This window comes from Pleurodeles waltl, chromosome 9, assembly GCF_031143425.1.
Source record: "Pleurodeles waltl isolate 20211129_DDA chromosome 9, aPleWal1.hap1.20221129, whole genome shotgun sequence".
NCBI lineage: Eukaryota > Metazoa > Chordata > Amphibia > Caudata > Salamandridae > Pleurodeles > Pleurodeles waltl.
Window position 1 is genome coordinate 289,231,818 of NC_090448.1, and position 18,722 is coordinate 289,250,539.

The 18,722-nt window shown below is 42.9% G+C and overlaps 1 protein-coding gene across 1 annotated transcript in view; it reads right to left on the minus strand.

Moving 5' to 3' along the window:
- The window catches only part of ABHD14A (abhydrolase domain containing 14A), a 74,051-nt gene that overhangs the window by 45,274 nt on the left and 10,055 nt on the right, over positions 1 to 18,722 (minus strand). Inside the window, exon 2 of the mRNA XM_069206742.1 lies at positions 757 to 1,045. Within this exon, the coding sequence (XP_069062843.1) occupies positions 757 to 1,045 (289 nt within the window). The remainder of the gene's footprint in view (positions 1 to 756; positions 1,046 to 18,722) is intronic.

Consider the following 18,722-nt stretch of genomic DNA (forward strand, 5'->3'; position numbering starts at 1 on the left):
CTCTTGGATCTATGGGTAAATAATGTTGTACATATTGGCACACTTGTTTTCTGGCAGCAAACCATGTCAGTTATGCAGCCATATTGGAACTGCTAATTGGATATAGACTTTTCGTAATGCACCTTTACTGTGTCAGTAGTTTCACAGACCTGGCTCACTAAAGAGAAATGTTTACATTCTGACATGCCTAACTTTCAACCATGCATGTTGTGGGCTTTGTGATGCTCTCGGCTACAGCAAATATTATTTGCTATGTCAAGTCATCCAATTTCACTGGGCCTCCAAAGGACTAACCAAAGTTTCTACTACTTCTATGACCCGGGTCTTACTAATGTGGGTATCCTCCAAGGGCGGCTCCTCCGTTAGGGCGGAGGACCATCGCCCCTGCCAGCAGCGGCAGCTCCAAAACCTTTACCAGAAAAGGCTGGGTTTTTCGTTCTGCAACGCTTGCTGTGTCCGACTATCTATCTCAGGCCAGGCAAGGTTGTCTCCTGGGCATGGAACTACATGCACTACCCTTACACACGCCAATGCCCTGAATGTGCTAATGACTTATGAATATCCAGCCACTAGACTGCATTTGGAAACAATATTGAAAGAACTACATTTTGCTAAACTCTCCTTTGCTACCCAGCACCTTGCTTAGTATCGTGTGTGGCCGCTTCAATAGCCTAACCCATAGGGTGGCATGTTCTAGCATTCTAAGCCTATCCGTGAGATTGTAAGCTTTCACGGCTGATAGCAGACCACACCCACCTGTTTGCCTTGGTCCCTGCTGCATCATTTACCGGGACCGCCTCAATGTAGAAGGTAGGAGAGTCACCAGCAGTCTTCCCAGTAAGCAGGCTGACATTACTCCGAGGAGGAGCTGCACGGGCCTCCACATGTGCATCTGCCATGCTATCCTTAGGTGGACTCAGTTCACCAGAGATTGAGGATGACTCTTGTTGAATGGCAGGTAGCAGAAGGTAGAGCAGGAAGGAGACCAGCAATCCCAGTCCAAGGAATGCCAATCTGCTGCGGATCATCGAAAGGCTCATTCTATCTGCAAGAAGACAAAAGGATGAGAACTTGTGCATGAAGACCTTCTGAAGCAGAGAGAAGGGCTCACACTTCAAAGCCACCGTTACTTTGACTTATTGGGTGGCGCAACACAACGCATGCACTCCAAAGCTACAACATTTGGACTAAACTTATTCAATGACTAACATAGATGTTCATGCAAAGAAGACTATATTTTTTAGACTTCCACCATAGCTGTTCAAGCCCTATGAACAGATATTCCCATTGTTCACTCCTAAACCAACTCTAGCTTCCATTTTCAGATTGGAGACGGCTTTTTTTAGGACTGTATTACAGTGTGCAATCTACCAAGAAAGATTCTGCAGCAGTGCTCCCTGGAGGGTACATGCTAAACAGGTTTCTACAAAGAAAATTTCACAGAACATTTTAAAACAAATAAGGTTTATCTCTAAGCAACCAGTGCAGCCAAGTACAACGATCGGCATAGGTTTAAACTAGAAAATGTAAATAGAAGGAAGATACCATGGAATAGCCTCCTAAACAGATGATGCAGGTAGCACACAATATGTGGCAACTCGGAATTACGCACAGATTTCCTTTTGGAATGAAAGCATCAGGAACAATGGTAGATTCTGGTTCTTTACAAATTTTCAGTAACTGAAAGGCACATTACAGCCACACAAATTGCCAGGAATCGTACACATGTCAAAATGTTATGTTTTTTTTTGGTATGCGTAACAATCTTTATTCTTCACAATGAATTCGAACAGTGGTTCCCAACCTTTTGACTCCTTTAGACCCCCACTTTATCATAGCTGAAACCGCAGGACCCCACTGAATCATTATTGGAATCCGGGGACCCCCCACTGAGTCATTACTGAAAGCTGTGGAACTAATCTGTTAATATTATTTAATTTTCTAAGCAGTCGCGGACCCACTGCGGAGGCTTTGCGGACCTCCAGGGGTCCCCGAACCACAGGTTGGGAACCACTGAATTAGAATATTCAGATAAACAACTACAAGAACACCAAGACTTACAAAATCAGCAACCATGTACGTCATTAAGATACTCTAAGCCAAAATACACGCTTGTTAAAAGGTAATCATTTTGCACAGCCGACAAGAAAGAAAACCCTGCCACATCCAGCGTGCTTCAAAACGCCAGTACCTCAAAGGCTGGTCCTTTCGGGGCACCACAAATACACTGAACTGCACCTACAACCTCTAACAAGCTAGCTTGACATTGGGGGTAGCCCAAAACCCTGGTGAAGAGGGCAGCGTTTACATATAACCTTTATGTGTGGTGTTTGCTGGAGATGTTCAGAACCAGCAGGAGGCATTGCCAGAGGCAAGTACACAAAAACAATTTAAGTCTTCATCAGTATAAGCTAATTTGAAGTTCACGTTCCTTAAACTGCAGCCCGCTCGACACATGCTTATGGAATGAGGTATCGCTGGTACTGCACACTCCTGGTTAATTTATTTTCAGATTCTGGCAGGTGAAACATCCTAGAAATGTTCTGAAGTAAAATATGGTTTCAAGAATAGCACGGGGCCACTAAATAATGTTTAAATCTATACTTAATAGTATATTGGCTTTGTACCATTGTTTAATGAACCAAACTTCAGCCTTTGATACATAAATCAAAGGAAGTTATGACCAGTTTGTGAATCATTGGTGGTGGAGACTGAGTGCATCCTACTAACACAAACTATTTGCCAAAATAAGATATGATCCCATAGGTAAATATTCATGTGACTACCAGTTCACCGAAAACAGTGGCAGGTCTGCATGTTAGCTTCGACCTTTGTTTGGACATAAAACAGAGGGATGGTTGCTGGACCCTCCTTGATGGAACTTGGCCAATACCCTCTTCCTTCATGCAGTTACTGCAGTGTTTTGAATCCCAGGAAAGGTAACATTCTTCAAGATACAGTCAAGCGCTGTTTGGCTCTTATGGAGCACACAGATTTATTGAGTAATTCTCAAATGATTTTGATAAACCAGGAGAAATTGAAAAATAAGACTGCGTTAGGTAAAAGGTAATACTGAAGAAAGTTCTATGTACAGCACATACCTATACACTGATTTTGACTCATGTGTTGACTCTGTTGCTGGTACAGAAACAACAGCATATAGCCCAGACACAAACAGCAGTTATTAGTTTTTAAATTAAGCATACAGTAAACTAATAAACGTCTATGGTTTTATTTGTCCCATATTGATGCACACAGAACGTAATCAGTTCCCAAGACCGCTTCTAGGTCTTCCCTATTCAGCTGTCAAGTCCTCCATCCATTAGTAAGTTTCAGTACCATTGTAGAGGGCAAGATAAAACAACCCCATATGTCTGTATCAGGCCTCGAAAATGTATAAAAATGTTACTAGACCTGCAGATCTAGCAACTTTAATAATCTGCTTGACCTAATTATAAGGCTCTTGAGTCATAAACTGGTTTCAAATTATGTGATCCTGGGCAAATATTTTAATTCACTGAGCTACCATGTTCTTCTTTAACACATATGAGAGCACCTTCAAATACGAGAGTTCAGCAGGTCTACTGTACAAAAATACTTTTGTTTGATTTAATAGACTAAAGTTTTGCTTCATAAGTAATATAAACCTAGCTACATGGGTGTGTGGAATTTAATAAAATATATACTTATCCATGTGATAAGTTGCTTCACAAATCTACTTGTCCTGTAAAAATAGTCTACTGTCACTTTGGTACCTTGTAGTGAGGCGACAATTTTGGCAGCAATCTCATTATATAGGAGTTCTAATAATAGGTTATGTGATTATGCCAGGCTAATACTAAAATAGGACTTGAATATTAGCAATTTCACTATTTTGCCACCTTTCCGCAGATCTTTGCACTGGGGCTGGAGGTAGCAGTAAGCAGTAGTTCTACGGTTGGAATGCCCTTTTGAGGTCTGTCCAAACCTACTAACTTGCATGTTTTAAGGGCTTCACCAGCTCTTCACTAATCTTTTCCCATATTGAAAAAGGTGGAAATTTACTTCTGACAAGGGCAGAAGTAAAACTTCTTCCAGTGTTGGGGAAAAAAAGTGGTTGGAGGGGAAGTGAACTCGTAAATGCTCAACAGATTTTTGCATGAGCACATGTACAAATGCATATTTGCTCGTGCTAAAATACATTACACAAATATTTTCTAAGATTACAATTTCCAAGTCTATTTTTGTAAATTCTTGTGAATTCATGAAATATGTAAATCTGCACTAATGGAAAGACATCTACCTTGGGTACACTTTTGTGATTTTCTTTAAAAATTGGGCTCCTAATTAGGTCTGACATTAACCAAGACTTTTCTGTTTTTATTAAAATTCTATCTCTCTCTCTATCCATCTGTCAGCTGCCTTCACTGTGAATGATAGCAATCTGCTCTAAAGAGGACCATATCAGCACACAAAGTAGTTTTGTTCAGTGCCAGGGACTACTGTGGCAATGTGTGGTTTTGGAGAACAAAAATATTTTTTGCCAGTGTTTGTTACAGCGATGAGGGTCCAGCAGCTCCCACAACAATAAAGTTTTATAAAAGTCATATCAAAATAAGATGTGCATTGACAAAACCAAAAGACTGACCACCAATGGCAGAACTATTGGCTTTACCAATGCTTGTTTATTTTCATGTTTTCTCATAATCATCTTGAAACTGCTTACACTAGTTTTCCATTATGAACATACTTTGGAAATACTGGCATGTATCAACACATTTTAGTATATGATGCTTCAAAGAAATGGTAGCTAAAATTTCACAGTAATTTAGCAAGACATTTTTCTCCTAGTTGCATTTTTTGTGAAGAGTTCATCTTGCTTTCAAGCTGCTGCAAATATTTGCATCTAATCCGAGAGCATTCTGGGAGCATTATACCTAGCCTCATAAAGTTAAACTCTGCAAACATGTATACACATTTTTTTTTTTACTAGAACTACCGTCAGTAGTGCAGTCTGGGCTTACAACATTTATTTCAAGTGCTCACCCTAATGATAAAGGCTTTTCATTAATGAAGCAAAATGAAAATGTCACTTACCCAGTGTACATCTGTTCGTGGCATCAGTCGCTGTAGATTCGCATGTTTTGCATAGCTCGCCATCTGGTGTTGGGCCGGAGTGTTACAAGTTGTTTTTCTTCGAAGAAGTCTTTCGAGTCACGGGACCGAGTGACTCCTCCTTTTGTCTCCATTGCGCATGGGCGTCGACTCCATCTTCGATTGTTTTTCCCCCGCAGAGGGTGATGTAGGAGTTGAATTGTAGTAATAGTGCCCATGCAATGGAGTGACTAAGTATGTACTTATTTAAGGTTGAAATGATATATATACAAATAGTTGAAGGTAACTTCCGAACTGCTACAGGCTCCCGGGGAGGCGGGTGGGCACATGCGAATCTACAGCGACTGATGCCACGAACAGATGTACACTGGGTAAATGACATTTTCAGTTCGATGGCATCTGTCGCTGTAGATACGCATGTTTTGCATAGACTAGTAAGCAGTTATCTCCCCAAAAGCGGTGGCTCAGCCTGTAGGAGTGGAAGTAGTCTGAAACAATGTTCTTAATACGGCTTGACCTACTGTGGCTTGTTGTGCGGATAACACGTCTACACAGTAGTGCTTGGTGAATGTGTGAGGCGTAGACCATGTGGCTGCCTTACATATTTCTTGCATTGGGATGTTTCCTAGAAAGGCCATGGTAGCACCTTTCTTTCTGGTTGAGTGTGCCCTTGGTGTAATGGGCAGCTGTCGTTTAGCTTTAAGGTAGCAGATTTGAATGCATTTAACTATCCATCTGGCTATACCTTGTTTTGATATTGGGTTTCCTGCATGAGGTTTTTGAAATGCAATAAATAGTTGTTTAGTCTTTCTGATGTTCTTTGTTCTGTCAATGTAATACATTAATGCTCTTTTGACATCTAATGTATGTAGTGCCCTCTCAGCTACGGTATCTGGCTGTGGAAAGAACACTGGAAGTTCCACTGTTTGATTTAGATGGAACGGTGAAATAACCTTTGGTAAAAATTTAGGATTAGTCCTTAGGACGACCTTATTCTTGTGTAGTTGTATAAAAGGTTCTTGTATTGTAAACGCCTGAATCTCGCTTACTCTTCTTAGGGAAGTAATGGCGATGAGAAATGCAACCTTCCAGGTTAGGAACTGTATTTCGCAGGAGTGCATGGGTTCAAAAGGTGGACCCATAAGTCCAGTTAGGACAACATTTAGGTTCCATGAAGGAACAGGTGGTGATCTTGGTGGTATAATTCTCTTAAGGCCCTCCATGAATGCTTTAATGACTGGTATCCTATATAGGGAAGTTGAATAGGTAGTCTGCAGGTATGCAGATATTGCTGCAAGGTGTATTTTAATGGAAGAGAAAGCCAGGTTAGATTTTTGTAAGTGAAGCAAGTAACCCACTACATGTTTTGGAGTCGTGTGTACTGGTTGGATTTGATTAATATGGCAGTAGCAAACAAACCTCTTCCATTTACTTGCATAGCAGTGCCTGGTGGATGGCCTTCTGGCTTGCTTTATGACTTCCATACATTCTTGGGTAAGTTGTAAGTGCCCGAATTCTAGGATTTCAGGAGCCAAATTGCTAGATTCAGCGATGCTGGATCTGGGTGTCTGATCTTTTGGTTGTGTTGTGTCAATAGATCTGGCCTGTTGGGCAATTTGATGTGGGGTACTACTGATAGGTCTAGCAGCGTTGTGTACCAGGGTTGCCTTGCCCAAGTTGGTGCTATTAATATGAGTTTGAGTTTGTTTTGACTGAGTTTGTTTACCAGATAAGGAAGGAGAGGGAGAGGAGGAAAAGCGTAAGCAAATATCCCTGACAAGTTCATCCATAGGGCATTGCCTTGGGACTGCTTGTGTGGGTATCTGGATGCGAAGTTTTGGCATTTTGCGTTCTCCTTCGTCGCAAACAAGTCTATTTGAGATGTTCCCCAGAGTTTGAAATAGGTGTTCAGAATTTGGGGCTGAATTTCCCATTCGTGGACCTGTTGGTGATCTCGAGAGAGATTGTCTGCGAGTTGATTCTGAATCCCTGGTATAAATTGTGCTATTAGGCGAATTTGGTTGTGAATTGCCCAACGCCAAATTTTTTGTGCTAGCAGGCTTAACTGCGTGGAGTGTGTCCCCCCTTGTTTGTTTAGATAATACATTGTTGTCATGTTGTCTGTTTTGACAAGAATGTATTTGTGAACTATTATTGGTTGGAAAGCTTTTAGTGCTTGAAAAACTGCTAGCAGTTCTAGGTGATTTATATGCAGTTTTGTTTCATGTACGTTCCATTGTCCTTGTATGCTGTGTTGATCGAGGTGTGCTCCCCACCCTGTCATGGAAGCATCTGTTGTTATTACGTATTGTGGCACTGGGTCTTGGAAAGGCCGCCCTTTGTTTAAATTTATGTTGTTCCACCATAGAAGCGAGAGGTAAGTTTGGCGGTCTATTAACACCAGATCTAGAAGATGACCCTGTGCTTGTGACCACTATGATGCTAGGCACTGTTGTAAGGGCCTCATGTGCAGTCTTGCGTTTGGGACAATGGCTATGCATGAAGACATCATGCCTAGGAGTTGTAATATCATCTTTGCTTGTATCTTTTGTGTTGGATACATGCGTTGTATGATGTTGTTGAAATTTTGAATTCTTTGGGGACTTGGAGTGGCTACTCCTTTTGTTGAGTCTATTATGGCTCCTAGGTATTGTTGTACCTTGCACGGCAGAATGTTGGATTTCTTGAAGTTGACGGTGAACCCTAGTTTGAAGAGGGTTTGTATGATCTGATTTGTGTGGTTTGAGCACTCTATTAACGAATGGGCCTTGATTAGCCAGTCGTCTAGATATGGGAACACATGTATTTGCTGCATTCTGATGTGTGCAGCGACTACTGCTAGACATTTGGTAAAGACTCTTGGTGCGGTTGTTAATCCGAAAGGCAATACCTTGAATTGGTAATGTATTCCTTTGAATACAAACCTTAGGTATTTCCTGTGCGATGGGTGTATTGGTATATGGAAATACGCGTCTTTGAGGTCTAAAGTTGTCATGTAGTCGTGTAGTTTTAGCAATGGTAACACTTCTTGTAGTGTGACCATGTGAAAGTGGTCTGATTTGATGAATGTGTTTACTATTCTGAGGTCTAGGATTGGTCTCAGCGTTTTGTCCTTCTTTGGTATCAGAAAGTACAGTGAGTAAACTCCTGTGTTTATTTGTGTGTTTGGTACTAATTCGATTGCATTCTTCTGCAATAGTGCCTGCACTTCTATCTCCAGGAGATTGGAATGATGTTTTGTCAAATTTTGTGCTTTTGGTGGTATGTTTGGAGGGAATTGTAGAAATTCTATGCAATAACCATGTTGGATAATTGCTAGAACCCAAGTGTCTGTAGTGATTTCCTCCCATGCTTTGTAATAATGACCTATTCTTCCCCCCACTGGTGTTGTGTGGAGGGGGTGAGTGACATGTGAGTCACTGCTTAGTAGTAGGGGTTTTGGGGCTTTGAAATTTTCCCCTATTCCTAGGGAATTGCCCTCCTCTATATTGTCCCCGAAAACCTCCTCTGTACTGTCCCTGGTAACTGGACGGTGTTGCCTGTGAGGTGCTGGCTTGTGTGCCCTGACCCCGAAACCCCCCTCTAAAGGGTGTTTTACGGAATGTGCTGTAATTCCCTCTGCTCTGCGGGGAGTAGAGTGCGCCCATGGCTTTAGCAGTGTCCGTGTCCTTTTTGAGTTTCTCAATCGCTGTGTCCACTTCTGGACCGAACAGTTCTTTTTCGTTAAAAGGCATATTGAGAACTGCTTGCTGAATCTCTGGTTTAAATCCAGATGTTCGTAGCCATGCATGCCTTCTGATAGTTACAGATGTATTAATTGTCCGTGCAGCTGTATCTGCAGCGTCCATGGAGGAGCGTATTTGGTTGTTTGAAATGTTCTGTCCCTCCTCAACCACTTGTTTTGCCCTCTTTTGTAGGTCCTTGGGCAGATGTTCAATGAGATGTTGCATCTCATCCCAATGGGCTCTGTCATAGCGCGCAAGTAGTGCCTGAGAGTTAGCGATGCGCCACTGGTTTGCAGCTTGTGCTGCGACTCTCTTACCAGCTGCATCGAACTTGCGGCTTTATCTGGGGGTGGTGCATCTCCAGATGTGTGGGAGTTGGCCCTTTTCCTAGCTGCTCCTACAACGACAGTCTGGTGGCAGCTGTGTAGTGATGAAAACCGGGTCTGTAGGAGGCGCCTTATACTTTTTTTCCACTCTTGGTGTGATTGCCCTACTTTTGACCGGCTCCTTAAAGATTTCTTTTGCGTGCCGGAGCATACCAGGGAGCATAGGCAGGCTTTGGTAGGAGCTGTGGGTGGAGGAGAGGGTGTTGAATAAAAAGTCATCCTCGACCTGTTCTGAGTGGAGGCTTACATTGTGAAATTGTGCTGCTCTAGCCACCAATTGAGAATACGCAGTGCTGTCCTCTGGTGGAGATGGCTTCGTAGGGTATGCCTCTGGGCTGTTATCTGACACTGGGGCGTCGTATAAGTCCCATGCGTCCTGATCTTGGTCACCCTGGCTCATGGTGGTGTGAGCTGGGGAATGTGATGGAGTTTGTGCTGGTGAGACGTTAATTACAGGTGGAATAGAGGGTGGTGGAGTAACCTTTTTCACCACCTTTGTTTGTGGTGTTTGTTCAGTTTGGAACTCCAATCTTCTCTTTCTTCTAATAGGGGGAAGGGTGCTTATTTTTCCTGTCCCCTCCTGTATGAAAATACGCTTTTGCGTATGGTCTACATCAGTTGATTGTAGCTCTTCCTCAAACCTATGCTTTCGCATTTGGGAGGTTAGCGATTGCTCTTCTGTATAAGAGCCTGAAACTGGGTCGGTTGCAGTTTGTTTTGGTACCGAAACCATGTCTGCATCTTTTTTCGGCTCTGAGGTGACTTTTTTCTTTTTCGGGGCCGAAACCTCTCGGCGTCGATCTTCGTCGGTGCCGCTGTCTCGGCGTCGAGCCGTGTCTACACCGGTATCTCGGTGTCGATGCTTGTCTCCAGCACTTTCTCGGTCCCGAGAAGGCTGCGTGCCGCTGTCTCGACCGGAGTCGGACGATCTCGGCACTGTTTGGGCCTTTTTCGGTGCCGACGGTTGGTCACCGAATTTATGGGTCGAGCCATGGCCTGGTGGCAGTGGCGTCCCCTGGGCCTTGTAAATCTTCTTCTGAGTGGTTTTCGACGTCTTACTCACGGTTTGTGTATCGTCGAATCCTTCGGAGTCCGATTCGTGGATCGAAAAGGTTCCTTCCTCTTCTTGTTCCTCGAACTCTCGGTGGGCTGTCGGCGCGGACGCCATCTGAAGTCTTCTGGCTCGACGGTCTCGGAGTGTTTTTCGGGACCGGAACGCACGACAGGCCTCGCAGGTGTCTTCACTGTGCTCAGGTGACAGGCACAGGTTACAGACCAAGTGTTGGTCTGTATAGGGGTATTTATTGTGGCATTTGGGACAGAAGCGGAACGGGGTCCGTTCCATCGGCGTTCTTCTGCACGCGGTCGGGCCGACCAGGCCCCGACGGGGGATCGAAAAACTACCCCGAAGGGCACCGGAGCTCTTCGATCTTTCGACGCGGTGTTGAATCTAACTACGCCGATCCCGAACGCAACAATACCGACGAAAATCTTCCGAAATTAGCTATCTTTCCGTTCCGAAACTCGGAGCGACAGGAACACGTCCGAACCCGATGGCGGAAAAAAAACAATCGAAGATGGAGTCGACGCCCATGCGCAATGGAGACAAAAGGAGGAGTCACTCGGTCCCGTGACTCGAAAGACTTCTTTGAAGAAAAACAACTTGTAACACTCCGGCCCAACACCAGATGGCGAGCTATGCAAAACATGCGTATCTACAGCGACAGATGCCATCGAACATACAAGTTCGGACAGCTTTAACATATGGATACAAATATTACATTGACTGCAGGCAATTCATTCCTTGCTCCATATTGAGGTAATGTGAACTGGCAGCCAAAGAGTTTGTGCGGTAGGGCGCGGGGCCTACTTGTCCCAAAGACAACAAAAAAATGAAAACTTGTTGTCCTTAACCCCAAACAATATGTCCTGGGCGTTGGGCTATATGAATTCCACACTCCTGTATGTAAAGGATACACATGAATGCTGACTTGCCTCTTGGTTCATGAACCACACTGTCTTCAGGACGGGGCGAAGGAATGCATCTCAAATAATTTTTAAAGACTATCACTTTTAATAAATACATACCTGAGGAATAAAGTGATAGCACACTTTTTGCAATCAGCAGATTTTCCATTGAAATGGCTACAACGTTTTCCACTGACATGGTTTTACTGATAAATCTATATAGTGCATAATGTTTGGAAGTAGAGGTTCTTCAAATATTTGTCATTTGCACATCACCAAGTAAAGTGTTCTGATTTGTTTTGCTCCTATATAAATATTTGCGTGCATCACACTTCTGAATTACTAAAATATTTTATTTCTTAATTCCTGATATATTTTGAAATACTTGTACCATTAATTTATAAGCTGTTTAAATGTTGTGCTGGGGGAAAAACTGACATCATACCAGCTTTTTGTTTCACAATGAAAGGGGACCCAGAGTACCGGTCGTCACTGCAGAGAGGTGCCTGCTGAAGCAGGGAAGTGACTCCACTCCACAGGAGATTCCTTCGGTCCTTCTGGTGCAGGATTAAGACAGCCAGTCCTCGGAGCGGGCACGACCTGGAAACTGTTGCAGTTGCTGGCAGGAGCTGAAGTTACAGAGTTGCAGTAGCCTTCTTGGATACTTTGTTGCAGTTGTAGAGTTCATGGAGCAGTTCTGCAGTTGATCTGACTGTAGAAGGTGAAGCAGAGGTTGCAGGGGATTCCTGCTGGGGTCTTTCAACCGAATCTGAGGAAACACCCAGAGCAGAGACCCTAAATAGCCATGAGAGGGGGATTGGTCACCTAACCAGGTCAGCACCTATCAGGAGGGGTCTCTGACGTCACCTGCTGGCACTGGCCACTCAGATGCTCCCAGAGTTCCCTGACCAGCCTGAAAACAAGATGGCAGAAACCAGGGACACTCTGGATGAGCTCTGAGCACCACCCTGGGGTGGTGATGGACAGGAGAGTGGTCACTCCACTTTCGTTTTTCCAGTTTTGTGCCAGAGCAGGGACTGGGGGTCCCTGAACCGGTGTAGAATGGATTATGCAAGGAGGGCACCTCCCATGCCTGTAACACCTATTTCAAAAGGGAGAGGGTGTAACACCCCTCTCCTAAAGGAAATGCAGTGTTCTGCCTTCCTGGAATTGAGCTGCTCAAGCCCCAGCAGGGCAAAAGCCTGTCTGTGAGGTGGAAGCAGCTGGGGCTGCAGTGGAAACCTCAAGGAGCTGGTTTTGCAGTACTGGAGGTCCATGGTGGAGCCTCAAGGGTGCATGGAATTGCCCCCCCAATACCAGAACTGGATTGGGGGTACAATTAACAGTTCCTAGACACCTCACATGGCCATATTTGGGGTTACTATTGTGAAGGTACGTATGTGTATTGACCTACATGCAGTGCACACTCATAATGGCATCCCTGCACTCACAAAGTCCAGGAAAATGGGCCTGGATGATGTGGGGGCACCTCTGCTAGTGCAGGGGTGCCCTCACACACAGGTACTATGCACCTAGCCTTCAGGGCCTGAAGGTTAAGTGTATAGGTGACTTATAAGTGACCTGGTGCAGTGAAAATGGCTGTGAAATAGTGCTTACACTATTTCACTCAGGCTGCAATGGCAGTCCTGAAGAAGTGGTTGTATGAGCTCCTTATGGGTGGCAAAAGAAATGCTGCAGCCCATAAGGATCTCCTGGAACCCCTATGCCCTGGGTACCCAAGTACCATATACTAGGGACTTATAAGGATGGGTCCAGTATGACAATCTGGTGGGAATAAGTAGTCACTAGACTATAGTGACAAATTTGGAAACAGAGAGAGCATATGCACTGGAGTTCTGATTAGCAGGAATCCAGTGACACAGTCAAGCATACTGACAAAACAGTAAAACATACTGACATGTAGGCCACAAACCATACGCACTGGGGTCCTGACTAGCAGGACCCCAGTGACACAGTCAAAACACACTGACAATCAGGCAGAAATTGGGGGTAACATGCTAAGAAAGATGGTACTTTCCTACAACCACACACAATTTTTTCTTTTAGGCTTGGTCTTCAATGAAGAAATAGGTTTTGTTTCCCTTGTCTGGCCCATATTCTAATTACATTAGCGCACTTTATTATAATATTTCCAACTGAAATTCATCAGGGCAGGGCTGAAAATGATGTGCTTTAGAACTAATAAACAAGCCATTAAGTATTTAATGTTATCCCTAAAAATGTGTGTGCATTGTGTAGGAAGTACCTTTCTAAAAACAGCAGTAAGGCTGAGAAACTGAAATCGGGAAAGTAATCAGTAGCGTTTAGCAGAAGTGCAGTGCATGAGTCGAGGGTGGACACGGGTAGACGGTGTCTATCCACTTTTTTTTAAAGGGTGGACGCTGACTTCGCTGCCAAGAGATTGGGCCCAACAAAAATAAGCAAAACTTTTATTTTTCAGACACCGGGACACATTAAGCATCACCTGTGCGTTGTCTGCATTGGTTACGAGCAGCAACATTCAGGCAGGGAGGAGTCTTATCATATTCCAGCTAGGTCCATAACAAAGGCCGAAGTTAAGGGGCCATCAGACTTCCTTTTGTTGGAATATCCAGGCTGGGAGCTTTGGGGAGCCTCACGCCTAAATGCATTGCAGGGGCACATAGCTTGTCATTTCACAGGTAGTTAAGAGAGGCATGCTTTTGACTTTGTTCAGTCCTTGTATATAAGACATGTGCACGCACTGTAAGAATGTCAGTTGTGTTGGTCTGTCCCAGTAGTTACACAAATAACAATGTAAATGCAACTATTTTATTTCTTTTTTAGCCCTAATCATCTAAATGCAGGGTGTGAGAATCTTTTACATCATACATGAATTACCTGGCACACAAAGATCTCTTTAGCAGGTGTTTAACCCCATAACATATTTTAAAATGCAGACTTTGCAAACAATTAAGCAGAACAGATTTACTGCTGCGTGTCTCCTTGTTGGCAATTTCTTTGTGGCAGGGTATTAAAAAAATAAATTTATAAGTTGAGGCCCAGATTTTGCCACAGGATTGGGGCACTTTTTTTGGCACATCCCTGATGCAATCTCATTTATTAAATATTGTGATGCACTCAAATGTACTCGTGATAGACCTGCTAAACAGATGTGCGAGTTAAGATATGATGTCACTTCTTGTGAGGTCATGTGCGATTTCTTGTGCTGTAATTTCATGCACTGAGATGTCATGCGCCATGATATCACTTGCATGCTGCCTAACTTGGTTACCCCCCACTTCTTTTTTTAGGACTTGTGCACTGCAGAAGTGCCTGACATATTTAGATTTCATTATGTTTTTACTCCTCGGTTGATACAACTGAGTACTTTCATGTGATTTTAAAATATATTTTTTACACACCCTATAAGTTAAACATATTATGAAGAATAATAGAAGTAGGCACATTACGTGCATTTTACTAGATAATAAAGGCAATTTTAGATGCAAAGGCATCATAGTCAAATGCTGAAAAATACAAACGTAGTTTTATCTAGCACTTGTTATTTTTCACTTACAGAGTGCATCTGCTGCTCTTTAACACTTTTACCTAGTCCTGGAGCACTGTAACTAGACGTAAGCGAATGAATGGTTAACGTCAGAAGCTATGTATACTTATGTGCCCTGACAGATGCTAAATTCAAACAATCTTGATATATTTATTACACTGCACCCTATTTAGGAACACAAAGATGAACACCATTGACAGTATGCTATTAAACCTTTCTGAACAGGTGCCACATTACTGTTCTGACTTGTGATAAAAAAAATGGTACAAGTAACCACATGTGCCAAAGGGAGTGACTGACCTAAAACAGTGCTCAAATCCCATAAGGTGTCATCATTGATGCCGTTTTCAGTACAGCTATAGAATCACGTGAATCATTCCACCCTTTGTCTTTCTCACAGAACCTCTGCCCCAAGGTGTACAGTGCCTCGGTGCACTGTGCCTGTACGCCCTCGCTCCTCCATTCCTGTGCATATCTACACCAATACGCGCACTTCTACCTTTTTAAAGCTTTGAGCTCCTCTCCAGGGAGCTGTCTCATAAAACGTATAACGATTGTTTTAGCTCTACTTCTATTAGGAGACATAAATGTTTATGCCTTTTGGGAACACACTGAGTTTCTTAGGTTTGGCTTTACTTTGGCGAGGATACCTGTGTGGGGTTCTCTTCCTTGCCCTTCTCTTGCAGTTAGACTGTGTGCCAGCCATGGATTGATAGCTGGACAGGAGTGTTGTGGATTATCCTACGCGGGAATAGATATGTTTCATGCATGGAGCCAGAGATGGAGGTGTCATTCCATTGTATTTGATACAGAGGTTTGTCACCACAGATCTCTCGATTTACTTCTTGTTGTTTATTCTCCCCCAGCCTGTCCCCCCCCCCTTTTCCCTCTCCCCCCGTTTCCTTTTTCTTTTTCGCAGGCACCTGGTTACGATTGTAACCATAGTTATTGTCTTCGGGCATTGATTACCTGTCCTGATCCCATTATTTTAAGAGGGATCGAAACATCGTCGACCAGAAGTACTCTGACCTCTGTTGATTGCATATGATTGTTTGTTGTTCAGAGTATGAGTATTTACTTGAGGTGACTTTAACTGTTAAATGTACTGTGGTCACATGAAGATACCTGAATAACAACAACAAAAAACTCATTGTGTGTATGTTAGATTTTAATTTGGATCTATAAATGTACAATATATTCCTATTAAAGCTCCACGTGGATTTCATTGTATCTCCATGTATTATTAACATTATTTTGATTGTTTCCTAAAAAGGACCACTGTTCCTTTGTAAAAACATTACTCCCCAGTCCTTCGGTATCCGTGGGTTTCCCCTTGTGTTTTACAAATGGTGTCACAAAGTGGTACACAAAGAAACAGAGTAAAGCCTTCATGTATTGTTGGAAGAAGTATATTTGTTGGTGTCCTGTCTGAAAACGTTTGAGTGTCAGTGTCCTAGCCAGAGATGAGGCTAATTTGTGACATGGAAAACTTGATGGAGCAGCTAAGCATAAAATGGGGTGAAAGTTGTACTGGACTGAATAGGAGGTACACTGTATATAACTCTAGAGACATCCGCGCAGGACTTGTAATATTGAATAATAATGAATGACTGACGAGTAGCTGGGAGTAGGACGCCAAGAATTGATACTGTTACTCGTGCTTCTAGCGCAAAGAGCTCTCTTGGTAGTGGGCAAACTAGCCATTAACTCGATTGGGATGGGCTACCTTAATGGCTTTGGTTGTGGGCCCTGCATGCTTAAAGCTGCACTTGGTACCATAGACATGCATAGAGGAGTAGTACTACTAACCTGTACAGAAAAGATGAAGTAGCATCTCAAGCGCTATGAAAAGCAGACTATATCCGCTCATCTGTCTCTAGTAATGCAGTATGCGTCGCTTAATGTCTTTACTGTCTCCCAAAGCTCACACTATTACTACAAGGCGCTTTATTCCATTTGGACACACTGACTCTTCACCTTTCGCTATGTTATGGCTATTTAAAGTATCTCTTTCCTCTGCATACACTCTACCCTTTTGCTGTTCAAATTGAGGCACGCCCCAATGTAATCAATTGAATTAAATTCACAAAAAGATGATTGTTCAATAGCTCTGCCTTTCTCAGACCCTTTAAACAAAAATCCTGCTCATTCAGTATTACAATTTTAAACTACTATCAGAGTGCCTTGATAAATTGAACCCTCTCTGTTTGCTTTGTGCTATTTGATCTGGCCGGAGTGGTTTAGCTGTCTGCCAGGCTCCTGTCAGGACAAAACATAGAAATAATACAACCGGATATATATATATTATATATATATATATATACATACATACATACACAAATATCTATAGATACACACACACATATACACACGTACATAGAGTTTTTTTTTTGTTGGCCATTGGTCCGTTAAAGGAATATTTACAGTTTGCTTCTGGGAACAGCATTCAGCATGAGACAATGAGCCCACCTCAGCCATTGGCTCTAATGCTTTGTAAGTAATGGTATATTTCTTGATCAGATGTTCATATTCGCAACAAAATATTAGAGCTTCAGAGCCAGGACTGGTGGGCTACTCCTTCAGTTTCACTTTTCTTTTTACTTTAGTCCTCCCAATTAGGGATTTTTTATTGTGTTCATTTTATTCTTTTAACATATCTTGCACAAGTGGTCTTTACATAATAGTGCACCGTAGACTTCTACAGGCGGAATTCAAATAGCAATTTACCGGTGGCTTAACAGTGACATTGGGAATTGAAACCCGTCAATCCTTGGTGAACTCCTATAGCATTTCACAGGCGTCTTAATGCTGATAGGGGTTGGGCCACTACTGGACAAGGGAGGACTCCAAATACAATTCAAATTACCAACAAATACAAGATGAACCTTCTTAAAATGAGTCCTCCACCTCTCTGGCCCCTCTACCTAATGCGTAGGGTACGGCTACAAGCTTGGAACACACACTCTGGGCAACAAGCATGACACAAAAATCCTCCGCAACTATTACCTTTCTTCATCCATGTATTGGAAGATTGGGTAACTATCTAATCGTCCCCTATGAGAGCACACTGACGGAGTAGACAAGAGGTGAGAAAGTGCAACAGAAATGCCACAATACAATTTAACTTATTTTATCCTCTTCAATATTTATCCCACTCCGCTCCCCTGCCAGCCCTGCTTTGATGTGTCGCTCTTTCTTGATGTCCAGTATCACTGTCTTTCCATGGACTGCCAGTGCAACTGTTATATTAAACTCGGTCTGTACTTCAACAATGAAGTGTGTCACTGGCTCTCTATTACTAAATAACCAGATTGAAGAGAATCCATGCATACAGGTACTCTCTCGTCAGTTTTCCTAGAATAACTCTTTGTTCTACAGATCTACATCTGGTTTCTGCTAACCATGGGAATGCTGCAGTTGACCATACTGTGGTCCTATCCCTTCGGCAACTGGGTGGGGGAGGGCTCTGCACAATCTATCCACCCCAGTCTATCTGTCTGTAATTCTCTCCTTCGCATGTCCACACAGAATTTTAGATCACAACCAGTCTCCCTGTCCTTTCTGCTTTCTCACAAAAAAAGATATTTGGCATTTTGGCATCATGGTTTTGTCAGGGCCATATCACTCATCAGCAGGCACTTTTGCTATTATGTTTTCAGAGGCGCTGATCATTTGCACAGCACAACTGAGAAGGTCATCCTGTGTCCCAGTACTCGGAACAACTAACAACATGTCCTGTGATTGTTTCACATGTTTCCACCGGCCAAACTGGCTTGAAATGTCAACAAGCAGGAAGCAAAAAACAAGTGCTAGTAATGTCAGTAGGTCTGGCCAAGGCAAGTCTGTCATTTTTGTTACTTTGTGCAATCAAATACAATAGGATTAAAAGATGTAATCACAAGAAAATGTACAATGTGCCAGTTTAAAGGTGCCATGCATATGTTTGCAATCAAAATAGATAAACAGTATAATCCATTACAAAAATAATTAACAAAGAAA